The sequence below is a fragment of the Punica granatum genome, chromosome 6, assembly GCF_007655135.1.
Source record: "Punica granatum isolate Tunisia-2019 chromosome 6, ASM765513v2, whole genome shotgun sequence".
Classification (NCBI taxonomy): Eukaryota; Viridiplantae; Streptophyta; class Magnoliopsida; order Myrtales; family Lythraceae; genus Punica; species Punica granatum.
Window position 1 is genome coordinate 27,273,085 of NC_045132.1, and position 17,132 is coordinate 27,290,216.

The 17,132-nt window shown below is 41.2% G+C and overlaps 3 protein-coding genes and 1 non-coding gene across 13 annotated transcripts; 1 reads left to right on the plus strand and 3 right to left on the minus strand.

The window, feature by feature from the left end:
* The first annotated feature begins 138 nt into the window (after positions 1-138).
* LOC116211889 (probable NOT transcription complex subunit VIP2) lies at positions 139-5,531 on the plus strand. Of its 4 annotated transcripts, XM_031546426.1 has the most exons (14): positions 139-293; positions 1,037-1,182; positions 1,583-1,691; positions 1,767-1,945; positions 2,065-2,113; positions 2,228-2,446; positions 2,966-3,178; positions 3,263-3,358; positions 3,722-3,810; positions 3,893-4,075; positions 4,310-4,732; positions 4,824-4,918; positions 5,016-5,160; positions 5,251-5,531. In XM_031546426.1, the coding sequence occupies exons 2-14, from the start codon at positions 1,165-1,167 to the stop codon at positions 5,308-5,310; spliced, it is 1,878 nt and encodes a 625-aa protein (XP_031402286.1). In that variant the 5' UTR covers positions 139-293; positions 1,037-1,164; the 3' UTR covers positions 5,311-5,531. The 4 variants fall into 4 exon arrangements, with proteins under 4 accessions (XP_031402286.1, XP_031402285.1, XP_031402287.1 ...); XM_031546425.1 differs by having other exon boundaries at positions 2,065-2,446; XM_031546428.1 differs by lacking the exon at positions 1,037-1,182 and having other exon boundaries at positions 156-293.
* LOC116212567 lies at positions 1,611-1,691 on the minus strand. The gene has a single exon (XR_004157879.1). It is a non-coding gene; the product is annotated as a small nucleolar RNA snoR35 (small nucleolar RNA).
* Positions 5,532-6,142: 611 nt separating the features above from the next.
* On the minus strand, positions 6,143-13,102 carry LOC116211888 (E3 UFM1-protein ligase 1 homolog). Of its 4 annotated transcripts, none has more exons than XM_031546421.1 (20): positions 12,792-13,100; positions 11,953-12,264; positions 11,611-11,877; positions 11,279-11,326; positions 10,773-10,838; positions 10,549-10,652; positions 10,037-10,130; positions 9,895-9,951; positions 8,713-9,154; positions 8,459-8,613; positions 8,244-8,309; positions 8,092-8,160; positions 7,902-7,994; positions 7,738-7,803; positions 7,578-7,624; positions 7,418-7,481; positions 6,959-7,036; positions 6,813-6,875; positions 6,634-6,726; positions 6,143-6,473 (listed from the first exon to the last, which is right to left on the minus strand). In XM_031546421.1, the coding sequence occupies exons 1-20, from the start codon at positions 12,963-12,965 to the stop codon at positions 6,372-6,374; spliced, it is 2,460 nt and encodes an 819-aa protein (XP_031402281.1). In that variant the 5' UTR covers positions 12,966-13,100; the 3' UTR covers positions 6,143-6,371. The 4 variants fall into 4 exon arrangements, with proteins under 4 accessions (XP_031402281.1, XP_031402283.1, XP_031402282.1 ...); XM_031546423.1 differs by lacking the exon at positions 12,792-13,100 and adding an exon at positions 12,622-12,755; XM_031546422.1 differs by lacking the exon at positions 8,244-8,309 and having other exon boundaries at positions 12,792-13,101.
* Positions 13,103-13,311: 209 nt separating this feature from the next.
* Positions 13,312-16,000, minus strand: LOC116211891 (ankyrin repeat-containing protein At5g02620-like). Of its 4 annotated transcripts, none has more exons than XM_031546429.1 (4): positions 15,764-16,000; positions 15,170-15,583; positions 14,538-14,947; positions 13,312-14,459 (listed from the first exon to the last, which is right to left on the minus strand). In XM_031546429.1, the coding sequence occupies exons 2-4, from the start codon at positions 15,480-15,482 to the stop codon at positions 13,581-13,583; spliced, it is 1,602 nt and encodes a 533-aa protein (XP_031402289.1). In that variant the 5' UTR covers positions 15,483-15,583; positions 15,764-16,000; the 3' UTR covers positions 13,312-13,580. The 4 variants fall into 4 exon arrangements, with proteins under 4 accessions (XP_031402289.1, XP_031402292.1, XP_031402291.1 ...); XM_031546432.1 differs by having other exon boundaries at positions 15,170-15,597; XM_031546431.1 differs by having other exon boundaries at positions 15,170-15,600.
* Between the last annotated feature and the right edge of the window lie 1,132 nt (positions 16,001-17,132).

A 17,132-nucleotide genomic window follows, 5' to 3' on the forward strand; every position in this document is an offset into this window, starting at 1 on the left:
TCCTCCGCGTCTCGTGGGTCCCGCCACCATGAGAGGCGGGGACTGATGCATTGGGGCCTTGGCGCGCCAGGTCTATATAGGTATCACTCCCATCCCATCATATCCATTTGAAACTGGCGACGTATCGACTCGTCGGTTATTTAAATATAAATAAATCGTTCCCCCATTTTTGCTGTGCCCTTCCCGAGCTCTCTCTCTCTCTCTCTCTCTGAAACACAATCGCCATCGCGATTTTAGGGCAAAACTATCCGACTTCCGAGCTCGATTGCTCTCCCTCTCGATCTGTTCCTCAGGTACTCGAACTAGACTTCGATCTCCGAATTGAGCTCTCATCCACTGATTCTGTGCGGCCTGCTTCAGTCTAGGGTTAATCGGCTCGAAAGAGATGCTTGTATCTGTCGCAATCGCGAGTGAATAGATTTCGTATCGGCGGCGTAGGGTTTTGAACCTCGAGCAGCTCCAGTGAGCGAGTAACCGTACGAGAACAATCGGTGTATATTGTTTCACGTAGAGATGGAAGATATAGCATTTGAAATGAGCTGGTTCGGTTATTTGGTGGACACTGGATTCGACTGGTTGAATTCCGAAATTTTTGTCGAGTATTACAGTCAGACGGGTTTTGAGTTTGCTACTTCAGCCTCACGAGTGGTGTATGAGGCTTACCTGTAGTGTTCTACTATTTTAAGGAAGCTGTCGGCATTTCCTTGCGTTTGGTCTCTATAGATTGTCTACTCCTGCAGATGGAAGGAAAATCCTGCTAATGAACTCAGTGGGTGATGGTGTAATAGTACTTGTAGAGCTCAAAGTGTTTCCGTGCTTGGATGTTTACCTTTATTTGCTCAGATTATCCTTTTCGATTCATTCTATTAGAAGGACAGATACCGCCTTAAGGTTGAGTCGGAGATCATTATTGTGTTGCTGAATGTATCTGCTATTCCATATTGCGCTATGTTCCGCACTCTTTCATTCTTTCTTCTGTCCGTGTTGATTTCCTGGTTAGTCTATTTAATCTTTAGCATCTTCTTTTTAATTTCAGGCTGTAGGATTGAATAAACAAGAAGAAACTTTTTAAGTCGGCTTCTTCAATCTATTGACTCTCAAGACAACAAGCCGCTGGTGTCTAGCGAGGGATGATTTTTCACTGGAACTTTTGACACTTGTACAATGTCGGGTTTGATAAATGTACAGCCCTTCCATTCAGTGTGTTGATTTTTCCTAGTTCCTTTTATGTGGCACATATACAAAGCATCCTTGCGTTATTGATTTGCTCATACTGCGATGAACTTATGATGTTCATCCTGAAGTATTGCCACGCATGATTGTATTATCATATTCTAGAACTTCTCCTTGAGCTTAATTTGCAGCATCTCAAAGTTGCAATCTCAGCAATCTTGAGATTGTGTATGTAAGCCCCATGTAACTGCCCATGATCGTATCTGTAATCCCATATGCTTCTATTTAATACTTGCGAGTTTCTAGTCATACTTTAAAAATATATATATATATATATTATATTATTTTGAATATAATTTACATTTATTCCAGATTAGTTTTGTGAAATATATTGTCCTTTCTATTGCAGTCTTCCCTAAACGGTTCAGCCTCGAATCTTCCAGATAGTAGTGGACGGTCTTTTGCAACATCTTTCTCTGGTCAATCTGGTTCAGCATCTCCAGTTTTCCATCACAGTGGTGAGTCATATTGCTGGAGTTTCAATTTTACCGGTGTAAGATATTTTGAATAATTTTCAGAGGGATCCTTTTCAGGAAGTCTCCAAGGGTTACATAATATTCATGGGAGCTTTAATGTTCCAAACATGGCGGGTACACTTGCATCAAGAAACTCAACAATGAATAACATGCCAACTGGAGGGGTACAGCAACCAGCTGGAAGCCTTTCCAGTGGACGGTTTGGGACAAATAATCTTCCTGTTGCACTCTCTCAGGTACTTTGTCATGCAGATAACATGCAACTTGGCTTGATTTGCTACTCAATAAATTTTTCCCTCGTGGCTCTTATGTGCATGTGGCGTACGTGCTCACTCAATCTTGTTGTAATATGCAGTTATCTCATGGCAGCTCCCTTGGTCATTCAGGAGTCTCAAATAGAGGAGGTATTAGTGTTGTAGGAAACCCTGGATTTACTAGTAATGCAAATGGAGTTGGTGGTTCCATTCCTGGTATTCTCCCAACCTCTGCAACAATTGGTAATCGTAATACTGTTCCAGGATTGGGTGCATCCCCAATTTTGGGTAATGCAGGTCCTCGAATTACAAGCTCCATGGGAAACATGGTTGGTGGAGGAAACATTGGACGAAACATAAGCTCTGGTGGAGGATTATCTGTTCCCGGTCTTTCATCTCGGTTAAATTTAAGTTCTAATACTGGATCTGGAAGTTTAGGAGTCCAAGGGCAAAATAGATTGATGGGCGGTGTGCTTCCACAAGGTACTAAGCATATAATGTTGTTTTTCTTCCCCCAGTATTTGAGTTAAGTGGCATAAATGGGATCTGACAAATTTCATGTTCTAAGTAATGCTTTTCTGAGGTAGGACTACTCTGTAAGAGATTAAAGTGAAATTTTTGGGGTATCTTCTTCCTAATAAGCGTAGTTTGAGAATTTTACCGTTATATGATGGTAGTTGGATGTATTTACTTTGGGCTTTTGCTTTTTCTTTGGGGAGTGACATGGTTTGCAACTTTTCAATGCTTCAATTGTTTTATCCTGTAAAATTGTCTGGCTATCATATATTTGGAAGTTTCATTAAGGCAAAGCACTTATCTGTAATCAATACATGTGCTTTTGCCACTGGTTCATCTGTCAATATATTGCTGCATCCCCATTTATATCTATAAAATTTTTGTCAATTTGATGGACTGCATAAAGTTACAAGTTGGAATGGTCTTTTCATCGTTTCTCGGAACTTAATTTCTGTTTCCATTTATTCTTTTCCCCGGAATTTACAGGATCTCCACAAGTAATGTCAATGTTAGGGAACTCATATGGTTCTGCTGGAGGACCACTTTCACAGAGTCATGTGCAGGGAGTTAATAATCTGAGCTCTATGGGAATGCTGAATGAGGTGAACTCAAATGACAGTTCCCCATTTGATATCAATTTGGATTTTCCTCAGCTCACCAGTCGACCTAGCTCTGCAGGGGGGCCTCAAGGCCAGCTAGGTAAAGAGGACCCTGATTCTTGGCCTCTTTTTATGTTATGTTGTCTTGATTAAGTTTGATTTTGATTTGGGTTTGATAATTTAGGTTCACTGCGTAAACAAAACCTCAGCCCTATTGTTCAGCAGAACCAAGAATTCAGCATTCAGAATGAAGATTTTCCCGCTTTACCTGGATTTAAGGGTATGATTTTTGTCCTCGCAGATTATATTTTATTGGTGGAAGCTTTGCTATGATCATTCTTTTGCTATTAATTGTTGTTTAAGTTGTGACGTCTAAGTTTCAATTGTTTTTGCCTTGCTTTAATTGCTTTCCCCTGGAAGCTTTTGTTGCTCGTTAGGGGTACTCGGTTACTGGTTTATCATCTTAGCAGCCTCAATTTTCGAATAGGAGTGAACTGCTGAACTGTCCAATATTGATGTTGGATGTCCATTTCTATTCTGGTTGAGTGTTCGCATGCTTTCATCATCTGTCCTGTGTTGGCTGTCAAGCCATCATGAAGTTTATGAGATTATCCTGTAGCATTGATGCTGTTTCTTTCTCCAGGTGGTAATGCTGATTATTCCATGGACATGCACCAGAAAGAGCAACTTCATGAAAATTCGGTGTCAATGATGCAGCCCCAACACTTCTCTGTCAGTTTTATTTTTTCTTTGTCATACAATTTTTTTTTTCCCTTGGAACAGAATTTCAGTATCTGATTCCTTTGACGAGCAGATGGGGAGATCGGCTGGATTTAACTTGGGAGGAGCTTACTCATCTCATCGTCCTCAGCAGCAACAGCATGCACCTTCTGTCAGTAGTAGCAGTGTCTCCTTTTCGCCGGGGAACAATCAAGATTTTCTACATCTCCATGGTACAGATGTGTTTCCATCCTCCAATTCAACCTATCACTCACAGGTCAGTAAATTCGATCCTGATAATTATTAATCAAATTAAAATCATCAATATAGAAGAAACACATTGTTGATGGAAACAAAGAAATCTAACTAATGAACATATACAGCTGAATACAGCAAAAAAGTAATCTGAAATTCAAGCTTTAGCGCGGTTACGAGAATGAAATGATGTTTTCCTTATAGAATGTGTTCTTACTCTACGCAATTGGTATTTCTGTTATTTCATTTTTCCCAGACGAGTGGACCTCTTGGAGTTGGGTTTAGGCCGCTACATTCTCCTAGTACGGTCAATGGCATGGGTTCATATGACCAACTCATTCAGCAGTACCAAAATCAGAATCAATCTCAGTTCCGCTTGCAACAGTTGTCAGCTGTCAATCAACCATTTAGGGAACAGGGCATAAAACCAATTCAGGCAACACAATCTGCTCCTGACCCATTCGGATTGCTAGGCTTATTGAGCATAGTAAGGTTGAGCGATCCTGATTTGGCATCACTTGCACTGGGAATCGACCTGACCACTCTCGGGCTTAGCTTGAATTCTGCGGAAGATCTGCACAAAACCTTTGGTTCTCCATGGTCAGATGAGCCTTCCAAGGGTGACCCTGAGTTTAGCGTTCCCCAATGTTACTATGCCAAGCAACCGCCCACTCTGCATGTGAGCTGCTGCTTTACTCGATTTTCCCTCAATGCTATCATTCATCCATCTTCCTTTTCCTTTAGGTATAATGTGATTATTGATGTTGCAGCAAGGTTACTTCTCGAAGTTCACGGTGGAGACATTGTTCTACATATTCTACAGCATGCCAAAAGATGAAGCCCAGTTGTATGCTGCAAATGAACTGTACGATCCTTTTACTAGAGTGAAGTTGTGTTAATTAGAGTATGACATCCTGCTAGTCTGTGCTCTATTATGCTTAACTGTGTCTTGTTGGGTGCAGTCACAACAGAGGCTGGCTTTATCACAAGGATCTCAGGTTATGGTTGACGAGAGTACCCAACATAGAGCCCCTTGTGAAGACTAATACTTATGAGAGAGCGTCATATCATTGTTTGGATCCAAACACATTCGAGATAATACGCAAGGTTGAACCCACTATAAGCCTAGAGCAGGTTTTTTTATTTGTTGGCGCTTCCTCTTGTATCTCTAATGGAAACATTGGATTTGCGGTGCAGGATAATTTTGTTCTCCAGTATGACAAGTTGGAGAAGAGACCAGCCTTACCTCAACATTAACAGCGGTCTTGAGTTATACTTTTGTAAAGCCTTATTAATTTGCAAGAGATGATGGTATTTAGTTCGGCCTTAGTTGGTCAGCTGTGCAAATTTAATATTCGAATGAGCAGTTAGTTCTGTTAAATGTTCTAGTAGACTCGCAAACATCCTCCCAAAAAAGGTTTGAAGCAGAGGTTGCCATGGCTTGACGCTGGGTCCAACTGGGGGAAAGTTATATTGCATTGGGTCTGTCTGATCTTTGCTAGCCTGACCCATGCCACTGATTGTAGTGAGCCTCGGCTGGGGGCCAGTTGATCTTACCAGCTCCCACTCAGACTACAGGGCTCTGCAGTTTGTTCAGCGGGGTTAGGTGGTGCGGGGCCTGCATATGACACAATGAGGTCAATTGCCCCTGGCGGATCAAGCTTACGCAGGTATCCTTAGCAGGCCCAGCGGGTCACTAGTAGGTTTAAGGTGCAGGCTAGCATGTTGGCAGATCCAGGGGGCCTACAGGCGCAAGTTAGCATGTTCATTGGGCCTGCTCGAGACGAAAATGAGTGCTGCAAATGGGCCTATCCGCGCAAGATAGCAGGATACTGTTCAGGCTCGAATGAGCCTCACCCAAGTGCACTTTTTTTTGTTTCGGTCGAACTTCAGGGGCTCTTTAGCAGGCATACTTGCCGCTAAGTGGGCCCGGAATATTGTCATGCTTAAGTAAGTCGAGTGGTCTGCCCACGGCAATTGCCATGATTAAACCTTCCATTACTCCCTATCTGGGGAGGACGCCAGTCAAGGCCATTGTGTCCTCTCAAACCAGCCTCGGTTAAAAACATAATTGACCTGGCCTCTGTACTGGCACGAGCTACTTCTAATCTTGCAATAATAATAGGGGGCGAAAGGCAAAAAAATTTCAGGGTCAATTCCTCCCCTATGGCTCTACGCCTAACAAACATTATAACCAATAAGTTAATACATCACTTAATTCTACTGATTAATCAACTGAAAATACACAATTTTTCCTCCCGACCAGTGCAGAAGCTCCAGTTCTCTCAGGGCATTCCTTGGCGCCTGATATGCTTATCTCAAGGTTGAGAGGGGGTTAAAACTATGCCTTTCAGCTGTGGCATTAAGCCCTCCAGAAACTCCCTCTTGGTCGTAATTCTATCGGATGAGCAGTCTTGTTCCTGATAAGTGCAAGAGAGAGAGGGGAGAGGAATGTAAAACCGAGATAAGCAGGGCAAAAAAGACGCAATTTCAATCGCTTCTACAGCCTAATAAATTTAGATATGGTGAGAAACTGCACACTATAACTATAAAAAATCTGAGAGATGACCCGATACTCACATCGCCAGTTGCAGCTGAGACAAGTGCAAGAAGGGTTACTGTTGCTGCTTGGTAATCCGTCAAGATCTTGTATGCTGACTCATCTAGTTTATCCTGAAATCCAGTGTACACAACAAAAGGTTGGGAGATCAGCCATCACAGAAATGTGAAAAGGCAACCTGACATTACATCCATCTCACCTTCAATCTCAAAACAGCAACAGAAATAGCTCTCCCAGGAGCTTGAAGAGCTTTATTATGAAACTGCAAGAAAATCGTTGTTCAAACCTCAATAAAAATCAATCAAGTGAAGAGAATTCGGAAATAAGTGATTCCGAGATACTCACTTGAATATAAAGTAGGGAAACCACTTTTGGCAGAAGAGACACCGGATCAGTCTCAGCAGATACTTGGGACATCAAATCCTGCAGCAATGTCATCAGTTAAAACTAAAAGCATGAAAAATGGCAGTTGCATACGAAATATAATTTTTGCTAGAATGAAACCCCTTGAAGATGATATAATAAAAACTCAATCTATCAACTTCATAAAAGGTGTCACCAATGAAAATCAAGATGCCGACAGTAAGCTTGCTGCCATGGACTTACATAGACCCACATTTCATCAACAGCGGGGCTGGTGGAGAGGAGAAAGAATAGGGGAAAACACAAATTAACTAGTTGAGCTGAGATAACAAATCAAACCTTCTGAAGTCATGCAAGTATCATCAATGAAGCGTGACAAGCCGAAAGTAAGCAAGCTGCCATGAACTTGCATAAACCACATTTTGTGATAGACTGACATACCTTGCGATAAGAATGTAGGAGTGTTCTTTCCAATTTCTTGTCTAGCTTCTTCAGGACTATTCCACTGTTCAATTCATCCCAAAATGAATGTTCATTCCCAGGCCAAAAATCCAATGATCTACAACTAAAGTAAAAAAAAAAAAAAAAGCTCATCACTAACCTTTCTTCTGCAAAATCTCTGAGGGCAACCATAAATGTTTCAATCCGCTGTCAAATAACAATTTCAAGTCAATTAATGTTGAAATGAAGCCTAGACAAGAAACGAATTTTAATAATCCAAAAAATGCAAAAGTTCATGAATAACAGCAGTAACCACATACTTTTCCCTCCAAAACTTCAGCAACTGCAAGAGCTTTCTTTGACATAGATCCTCTGAAAGTCTTTGCCTGTGTAATTAATCCATGCAAATTATAACTAGACTTGTTGATCATCTAATGACTTTAAAAAATCAAAATAACGCGTGGCAGAGATTGCTTTCCCATACAAGATCAATTCTTTCTCCAGGACTGAGTGAAACTAGTTCTGAATTCTGAGAATTTTCAACTTCAAGTCCGCTCTTCACTTTGTTGTATATGTCCTGTGAAGGATCAATTAGTGTTGTTTGATCATCCTCCCACTAAATATCCCATTAATTCCACGGTAATGGTGAAACATAGACAGAGAAAGAGTCCTACCAAATTAATAAAGAGTGTATCTGCAATATAAGCAGCTGATGTTCTCAATAAATGGCGGTGCAAAACCACCTGCATATCATGGGTAGCCTTCAATAATATATTTATCAGCAATAACAAATTTCAGTTAGATGATTTGTCTATGGATGACATACTGAAGTTGACTGGTCGTCGTCAAACAACTCTAATGCCTTTTCATATAATTGCAGGTTTAAGAAAGCCTGCGGCCAAACGATTAAAGACAAAAGATAAAGGAACATCATATTAGCATGCGGTGCTGCACTATAAAAACCTTCATGCTGCAAAGCACCTATAGTAGCGACACCTACAGTGCCAGACGCAAATAAGAAGCAAAGAGTAAAAGATCTACCTCATCCACTTTCCTTTGCAAATCATCAAGAATTCGTTTCATTTTGTCAGCATTTTCGGTAAGTAATGCCTTCCTTTTCTCCTTTAAAGAATTTATCAGCATGGGTCTCAGATGGTTAGCTAAAGGTCTAAGTATGGTATGCGGATCATCGATTCCTGCAAAAGATATGACCTAATCTATCAGAACCAAATAAAGTCAACTCTACTTAAAAGTAAACATATTTTAATCGACCTGTATCACAAACATTTACAAACCTTGCTCTTCCCAATCAGGGAACAGAGTCATAATCTGTTGAACTACCCATTCTTCAGAAGGGACATTAAGACTTTCCTCCTGTGATCTGGGATCTTTTCTTGCACCTGATTTTACTTCTGAGACATGCAAGGAAGATGTGTCCTTGCTTTTCTTCTGGTTCTTCTTAGATTTTGCTGGAACGTAATCCTGGTTATCTGAAGTACCTTCAACTATAACAGTTTTTGTATTGCCAGAAGCCTTTCCCCTCTTCTTCCTTGATCCTTTCTCCATAGCATGTTTACCACTACTCTCACTAGGACTGTCATTTGCCTCAACGGAAGTGCTGGAATCATGACTCACTCTATCATTATTGCGAGAGCTTATATCATCAGAAAGGCCCATACCAGTGGATCCTGAAACATTAAATGATTCCATTTCTTTTTCGATACGATCATAGACATCCTGCAATGGCGTGATATCATGTCATTATCAGAATAAAAATGAAAAGCATTCTAACTTAACTTAATGGACAGGTATGGATTCACTAAATAGCAAGAGGCAACAAAGGCTGTAACAGTAACGAACGGTGACTGGCAGATAATCCTTAAAATCAATCTAACAGTTCTAGAGAAAGTAAATGACATTGCGAACATTGATCTGAATCTTCATAATAGGAAGCTGGCGCTGGCAGTAAGGGGAAAAGCAGCATTGAACTATTTTCACTTTCATTCTGGTAAAGCTTACCATAAGAAGCAATGAAGAGCCAATAGATCAATAAATTGAGAATCATAATGGACAAAAATACAAACATTTCAATGGAAGGGACAAGACAATAAAGCAGGCAGGCATACATAAAATCTGGGGATATCATATTGTTTTGACTTCAAGATTCAATCACAAGTGCTAGCATTCATAGCTAACACTTCCTTTATCAAATACAAGCTTTATGTCACATCTCTAAAATTATTATTTTGACTTCAAGATTCAATCACAAATGTTGGCATTCATAGCTAACATATACTTTATCAAACACATGCTTTATGTCACATCTCTAAAATAAAGCAAATGCTCTTAACTGACTGCAAATTTCTGCTTTATATTTTATGATTGATCAGACACTCAAAATGCAATTTACTGGAATTTCCATTTCAATAACTAATAATAAATTTAATGAAAGGAAATGCTATCTTTAGTGGACTTACCTTCACAAAGGTATGACTGAACACATAGGAATCTCCAAAAATGAAAGCTTTCTGAGACTGCAAAAGCCAGGAAGCAAAGAACTATGAGAACAAATATAAATTACAAAGGTATTTTTTTCTTCTCACGTAAATTAACAGTTACCTTGAGCGCTGACTGAAGAGACTGACAATGTGATAAAATCTTTGATGCATCTTGAGAACCAAATGATGTAGGTAATACAGAGAGAGAATCAATCCTACAAGGCCGGTACAAACTAATGAGGAAGCAGCAATACTTGATATAATCTTAATCTTTAACATAAACAACAAAGGTAACCCCAGACTCTACAGATATTAAAGAATAGGTTTCTCTTCAAATGTCTTCATCAACTTGTTACATGAGATTCCATAGCATACAATGATGCCACATAATGATTACTAAAGATTTTCCAAACAAAATATGGAAAGCTTATCAGAAGAAACAGAGAGGGAGATGTGATAAGTAGGAGACAATATGTGATAAGTCGATTGTGTATCATCAATCAAGAAACAGAAAATAACAATTATTATTGAGTAATTACATGAAGTTTATGTCGATATAAATAGTACACTATTTCCAGTTAGACACAAGCTTTTGGCACATGAAATGAGAATCCAGATATTTTTTTCACTTACCAGCTACCACGTTCAATTGCATCTTCAACAGCAGCATTCACCATCTCAGTCAATGAAGGGTGCGCGAAAGCATTTACTAAAGCCAAACCATCAGGATATCTGGACTAAATTGGAGTCCACAACCATAATTTGATTAAAATAATGCATGAATAGGAACTTTAGGCAATTTTTATCAAATGAGACATACAGTAACTAGAATAAAAACTAATATAGAAAATGTATACCTGCAAGAACTGCACAGGCTGCGAAATTCCTAGTTTGTTGAGCATTTCATAATTGATAAAGGAGTTCTGAAACACATTACAGATACATCAGCAACCTAACACATTCTTTTTTTCCTTAGAAAAGCTTCACATCAAGATTACAAATTAAAGCAACCTACAGGTCACATCTATGCAGATGCCTAAAGCTGACAGTAATTGCATAATAAGGTTTTTTTTTTTTTTTATAAATCCGAGTGCTTCTAAATAATCTGAAAATCTGATTATGCTTTCACATTGAGATAGATATAAAGAAGACATGTCTGTAACCTAACATAAAATATCTACAAGGACCGATAATAGCTTCATTGATTGCATTGTCATAAGATGATGTTAAAACCTCAGCGATAACAGACTGTGAAACTCTGTTTCTGGCTTCATATTATAATATATGTATAATGCCAAATGGAAACAAGCATGGTCCCACATGAGAACTGCCCCTAACAAGTGGCATAATTGCAAAAACTAACCTGAGAAAAGAACGAATCTATGCATTCCTTCTGAGCACCGGCAAAAACCTGTAACACCAATTTGATGTAAATAAGAAAACAAAGGCTGTCATAGCAGACAAATAGAAAGCCTGACGGGCATGAGACATATAACCTCAATTGTCTAACTCCATTTAATTTTTTTCTTCCCTTTCAACATTGAGATACTGCCATTTTCTACTTGTTGACAGTGAGTTAGGTACTAAAAATGCCTTTGACGAATACAAGACACATAGAATATCTTAGCAACTACTCTGAGATTGTGTTAGTATACTTAAATTAAATTAAGCAACAAATACAGGTATTTATCATACAGTTGGTGTCCAATAAACTCCTGCTCGAAGAGATCCAAGTAGCTGGCCTTCCTTCACTTGCCCGTTGAACAGTGCTTGGAAAAATGAACCTTCAACAGCAATTCCACTCGCTCCATCCATTTCCTGCAGCAGATGCTGCAAAGAACTCCACAAAGCAGATAAATTGGTTGGAACTGTAATTCCCCTAGCAGCACCACGAACCATTGCACTAACTCGTGCAACATATGCAGGGGTATATAACTGCCCACCTTCGAGTCTACCTTTCACCTAAAGCATAAAAGGAAATTAATGAGAAGTTTCTTTCTTATAGTATAGTCTCAAGAAGTCAGCAAATTGATTTACCATGGTCCCAAGGCGAGGCTTTAATATTGAGGTCAGTAACTCTACACCAACATGTAGTTGTGTTGCTAGCTCAGCAAGAGATATCTGACTACACTCTTGAAGCCTCTCATTTATCTCTTCTGCTACAGAGTCCCAGTAATGTTGTGATATAATTTCCCCTTGAATCAACATAAGGCCAGGATTATCGGCTACTGCATACTCAGCTTGCTTCTCAACATGGTATAAATCAACTCCCGTAGAATCGGCAAGATCAATTAGAGAAACACGGCCCAATTTCTCTACCTCTGACACCATTTCATACCTCAGTTGCTCCTACAGATCCATAAGATCATTAACAAATTAGAAAACAACCGGTCTAACAAATCCAACCAATAGAATGACAAAACAGCTTAAAATGAGGAAGAAGATAATATCAAATTCACATAGACGTGCTATTTAACAGCTGAAAACGTCGCCAATGTTTTGCTGCCTTAAACCTCTATCTGGAGGGGCGAAGTGTGCAAAAGAACAATATGATGAACTGCGATCTAGAATTGGAAGCCATAAAATGACTATAACCTAGTTTTCCATTTTTCACTCGCAAAAATGCGTTCCAAAGCAAGGATGTGGTGATACTCGGTGTAAATGCAATCGCCATCAACCAAACAACATCATATAAACTCTAATCACCTGCGCCAATAATCATCGGGTTTTCCATGCAACATCAGGCGCCTACTCGCAAATGCATTACAAACGTTCTAAGAGTTATCCAACTGTTCGAGAGTCCTTTTCCTACGTTCACAAAATGACGATGAACGCAGATCACAATCCAAAGCGAGAGGGACAGAGAGACAGCTTACAGGAGTGATGTATTCCTTGCCGGAGACGGTGTGGAGGAGATCGAAATCGATGATCTGGAGTTCGTGCAGCTTCTGGACCAATTCGACGACGTTCCGTTCCGACAATCGGATGCTTGATTTCGCCTGCTGAGCGGACTCGAACTGCCTCTGCAGCTCCAGCAACTCGTCGTCCATGGTCAGCTCCTGATCGCTGCTTCTCTTCTCTCTCTCTCCCCCTCTCCACCTCCTCTCCGATCGTCAGCTCCAGCCTCAGCGGAGGTTTCAATCTCTCTGCTGCTAAGAACCTGACTTCTGCTTCTTGTCAGAGTTCGGTCCAGACCCTCTCCATCGAATTATGCCAGGAGATACAATCTATTCGGCCCATCGGGCCCAAAAGTGCGATGTTTCGGCTATTCGGACCAAACTTAAAAAGCCCACAACAGCTCTGGTGCTCCGTCAGTATCGTCGTAAATTTGTAATCGGTCCTCAAATTTGTGAGATGATGTCTGATTTAGTCCTCCAACTTCTCCAATTACTTATCTAAGGCCGAACTCTGTCGAACTTTATACTATTGAATTTGGAAAACGTTTGGCATATGGAAATCCCCAGGACGATGCAAAACCATTGCTTAGTAAGAATTAGATTCCTTATAATGTAAGGGCAATCCTCTAACATGATCCAACAAAGATTCATAAAGCGAACAAATTTCGTATCTAAAACTTGATCAAGATATGGACAGCTTGAGGTAATGAGAATGTTCATCCGATCACACGTCTAGAAGAGACTTGCTGAGGGTGTACTGGATGGACTTTATATAGCATACATTTTTTTGTAATCACTGTTCAAAATCCCTGAGTCTGACATCATAGAGGCAGACCACGACTTCGACCTGCTGCTCATGGACGCTTTTCTGATATTCCTCACGTTAGAGGCCTCGATCCTATGCCGTATCACCCAATAAATCAAGGTACCTAAGGTAGCAACCATTATGGTCGTTCCAATGATCATGACCCCGATAGCAAGCCACCTCTCGTGGCCCACGACCACAAAAGAGAGTGCGATGAATGCAACGGAGATGTGCACACAGGCAAGCCACATCAACTTGTTGATGATCGCCACCATCTGCTTCTTTGCCCTGCTCTCTATCACAACCACCGAGGTCTGCACCACCACCACTGCCAGGGACACGAACAGGGCGATCGAGTCGACTATGAAGAAGATCATGAACGCAGGATTTGGAGCGATATTTGCTTCCCCAAGAGAGAGTCCCTTGGGGACATTATTGGGGTCATCTGCATACTGGCCCGGGACTGTGAATATTGCCGCGAATGCCACAGTGGCTATCAGGACCCCCGCGACGGTTGCAGAGTTGATCGCATTGTTGAGGCCCGCAGCATGCATCTTGTTGAGTTGTTTGGCGATCCCGTGGAATTGCTTCCGAGTCAGGCGGGTATGCTCGAGCTGGTAGTGTACTTCATGCTTGATATCACTGACAGTCTGTTTTAGTTCCCGTGCAGTGGTTGTGGGAGCTTGGGGACTGAGAGTTCGTGCGCTTTTGACGCCGTGTTCTTGGAGAATAGCAGCGACTCTGGGGTTGCCCATTTTCTCAGCAGTGTCCAGGGAGGTCTCGCCTGTCCGGTTGACGGCTTTTCTATCTGTTTCGCTGTATCCCAGTAGCATCTTCACAATCTGTATAGATGTTAGGAGCATAAATCAGCATCTCCTTTTCACTGATGTTCAAGTTCTCTTGGGATGTTGAGAATTTACCTCAGCTCTGCCCTTTCGGGATGCAATATGCAACGCGGAGTTCCCCTTCGTGTCCACCATATTTATTGAGGAACGATCCGCTATTATCAGCTCGTGCACCACCTCGCTGTTCTGGCCCTTTGCGGCCATGTGAAGAGCTGTCTGACCCTTCTTATCGATCCGAGCAGCAATCCCAGGCTCTGCTCTGAGAAGTGCCCTTACAACTTCCAAGTGGCCGTTCCTTGCAGCGGAATGCAGAGCTGTTTTCCCGTTGCTCTTAGCTATCGCAGCGAGCCCAGTTCCTGCCTCCAGTAGTAAGTTCACAACCACGATGTGCCCCTGAGTTGCCGCTGTGTGCAGCGCAGTCATGTTCGATACATCCACGGTCATGGCCAATTCCGGGTGTGCTTCGAGGAGTGCTTTCAATACATCTGCCATTGTACATATAAAAGAAACCGGCTTCAATATATTCTGATTTCTCATAGAATGACTCGAAACAACAAACAAGGATGACCCAACGAAATAAAACACATACCTATATATTAAAAATCTGTAACGAAAATTATTTGTTGAACTGAAAATGATTTTCACGGGACAAGTGGAGCCAGAGTCTCCGATCATATATCTTGATTTCAATGTTCCTTAATACATACCCAGGTCTCCTTGTTTGGCAGCAATGTGGAACGCATCAAACCCATTCCTTGCCTTAATCCCAGCATCTGCGAGATCATAGTACTTGATAATCTCCCTCACCAGCCCAACATGCCCGTACTCCGCCGCAACATAGAGGGCCGTCTCACACGCTTGGTTCTGCTTGCTAAGCAACTCCTTAAGCCCCGCGCTCCCTTCACAGCCTGCAATTATCGTTCTTGTAGCCTCAACATTCCCTGCTCTTGCAGCTGAATGAAGCCGCGTATCGTCCCGTTTCCCTGTCACCTTTTTGGCAATCTTCTTCTGGGAATCCATGTCCGAGAGAAATCTCTAACCTCTGATGGTTCTGGCCCAGAATATCAATCCCCTTCTCCTTCCCTTCGAGAACCCGAGTTTAAAACCCAATGGCAATTCCTCTGAAACCATGCTACTACTGTCATTAATTGTGATACTATTAGCATTAGATGGAGCTTTGAGAAACACACAGCACCGACATATCCGACTTACCATAAACTCTGGGAATTGCTCAAGTATGGTTTCTCTGGTACATTGCAAATTTGGAAAGACAGAACAGAAAGGAGTGATGTTTTTAGTACCCGGGTATGAAATGGGGAGCCGCTCTTGGCTCCTTAGGAATGAATGATGCACTCAATGAGGCAGCCATAGACCTCTTTGGGCAGCTTCTAGAGGAGTTCATAAGCAAACGACAGCACATCCGATAATGGCAAATCTCGGCCTAAACAAGAAAAGTAGAAGGAAAACAGGAATTCTCTGAGCTGAAGGTGTTCTGTATTTATTTATTTGGAAGTGCCGATGATTGAAGAATCCAACAACGAGAAGGGAACATAAATGAAGATAATATAATGAGTGAAAGAGCTTAAAAGGCATGAAATGCACATGTGAGGCAATGTCTTAATCGCACCGAAGGTGGGATGGGATGGCTCCCTTTTATTTATTTTAATGTATTTTGCCTTTTATCCTTGTAAAGGTGGAGGAGGAATGAAGTGACAGGGATGAATAGAGCATTCAGCATAGCATGGGGCTCGGAAAAAAAACCAACCGAAGTAACAGAGAACGGAACCGCCAGCCAGCTAGCTCTCATTGCTTCAATCCCGGAGATGATCCCGGACCGAGCTGAGCTGATCATGAGACCAGGCTACAGCTCCGGCTGAAGTTCTGGTCAAGTCGCATTTCAACCGGACAAAAAGAGGTTCGGGTTGGTCGGAAAAGCAGGAGATTCTGGTTTGAGAAAAGAGCAAGTAATCGATGAAAAGTGTGCATTAATAATTGCCATCCAAGAGGGTCTCAATTCGTAGGCCCAATGACATGATCTTAACAAAGATTCTGCTCAAGAAAGTAAGGACTTCGTGTGGAAGTAATCTACTAGAAGCTTTGCTCAGATCCAGAACCCCTGCCCTGCCCTTCTCAATCAGTACGCGTACAAAGCCACACCAAAAGTTACACAAGCCGTAAATCGCAGTTAACCTAAATTAACGTTCCTTTGTAGAAGCCTTTGCATTGCATCGCGTAGTTGCCCTATGTGGAAGTATAAGCACATTCGAGCCTTTGCCTTGCATTACGAAATTACCTGATGTGGAAGTACAAGCATATTCGAGCAAAGTACTTAATTTGACACATTAGATCACGTGAAAATGCAGTCCAAGTATACGGATTTTCATATACGTAATTACTAGTAAGCACTTGATAGGTTGCTTAGACGATTGGTGTTGATTGTTAATGGCCGACCCGTTAATTTTCTCATCTCGTGATGAGTCAAAGAGGGGGTATCGGTTCATGGTTCATTCACATCTTAGATTGCTAGGCATTTCGTTGTATCCCGTTACTTTCAAGTATTGGGCCATTGTCTTTTTATACCCCGACAAAATAAAAAGTGTAAATTATGAATAAAATTAGGAATATTTGATTCAGATTTATTATTTATTATGAATTAATTTTTCTAATATA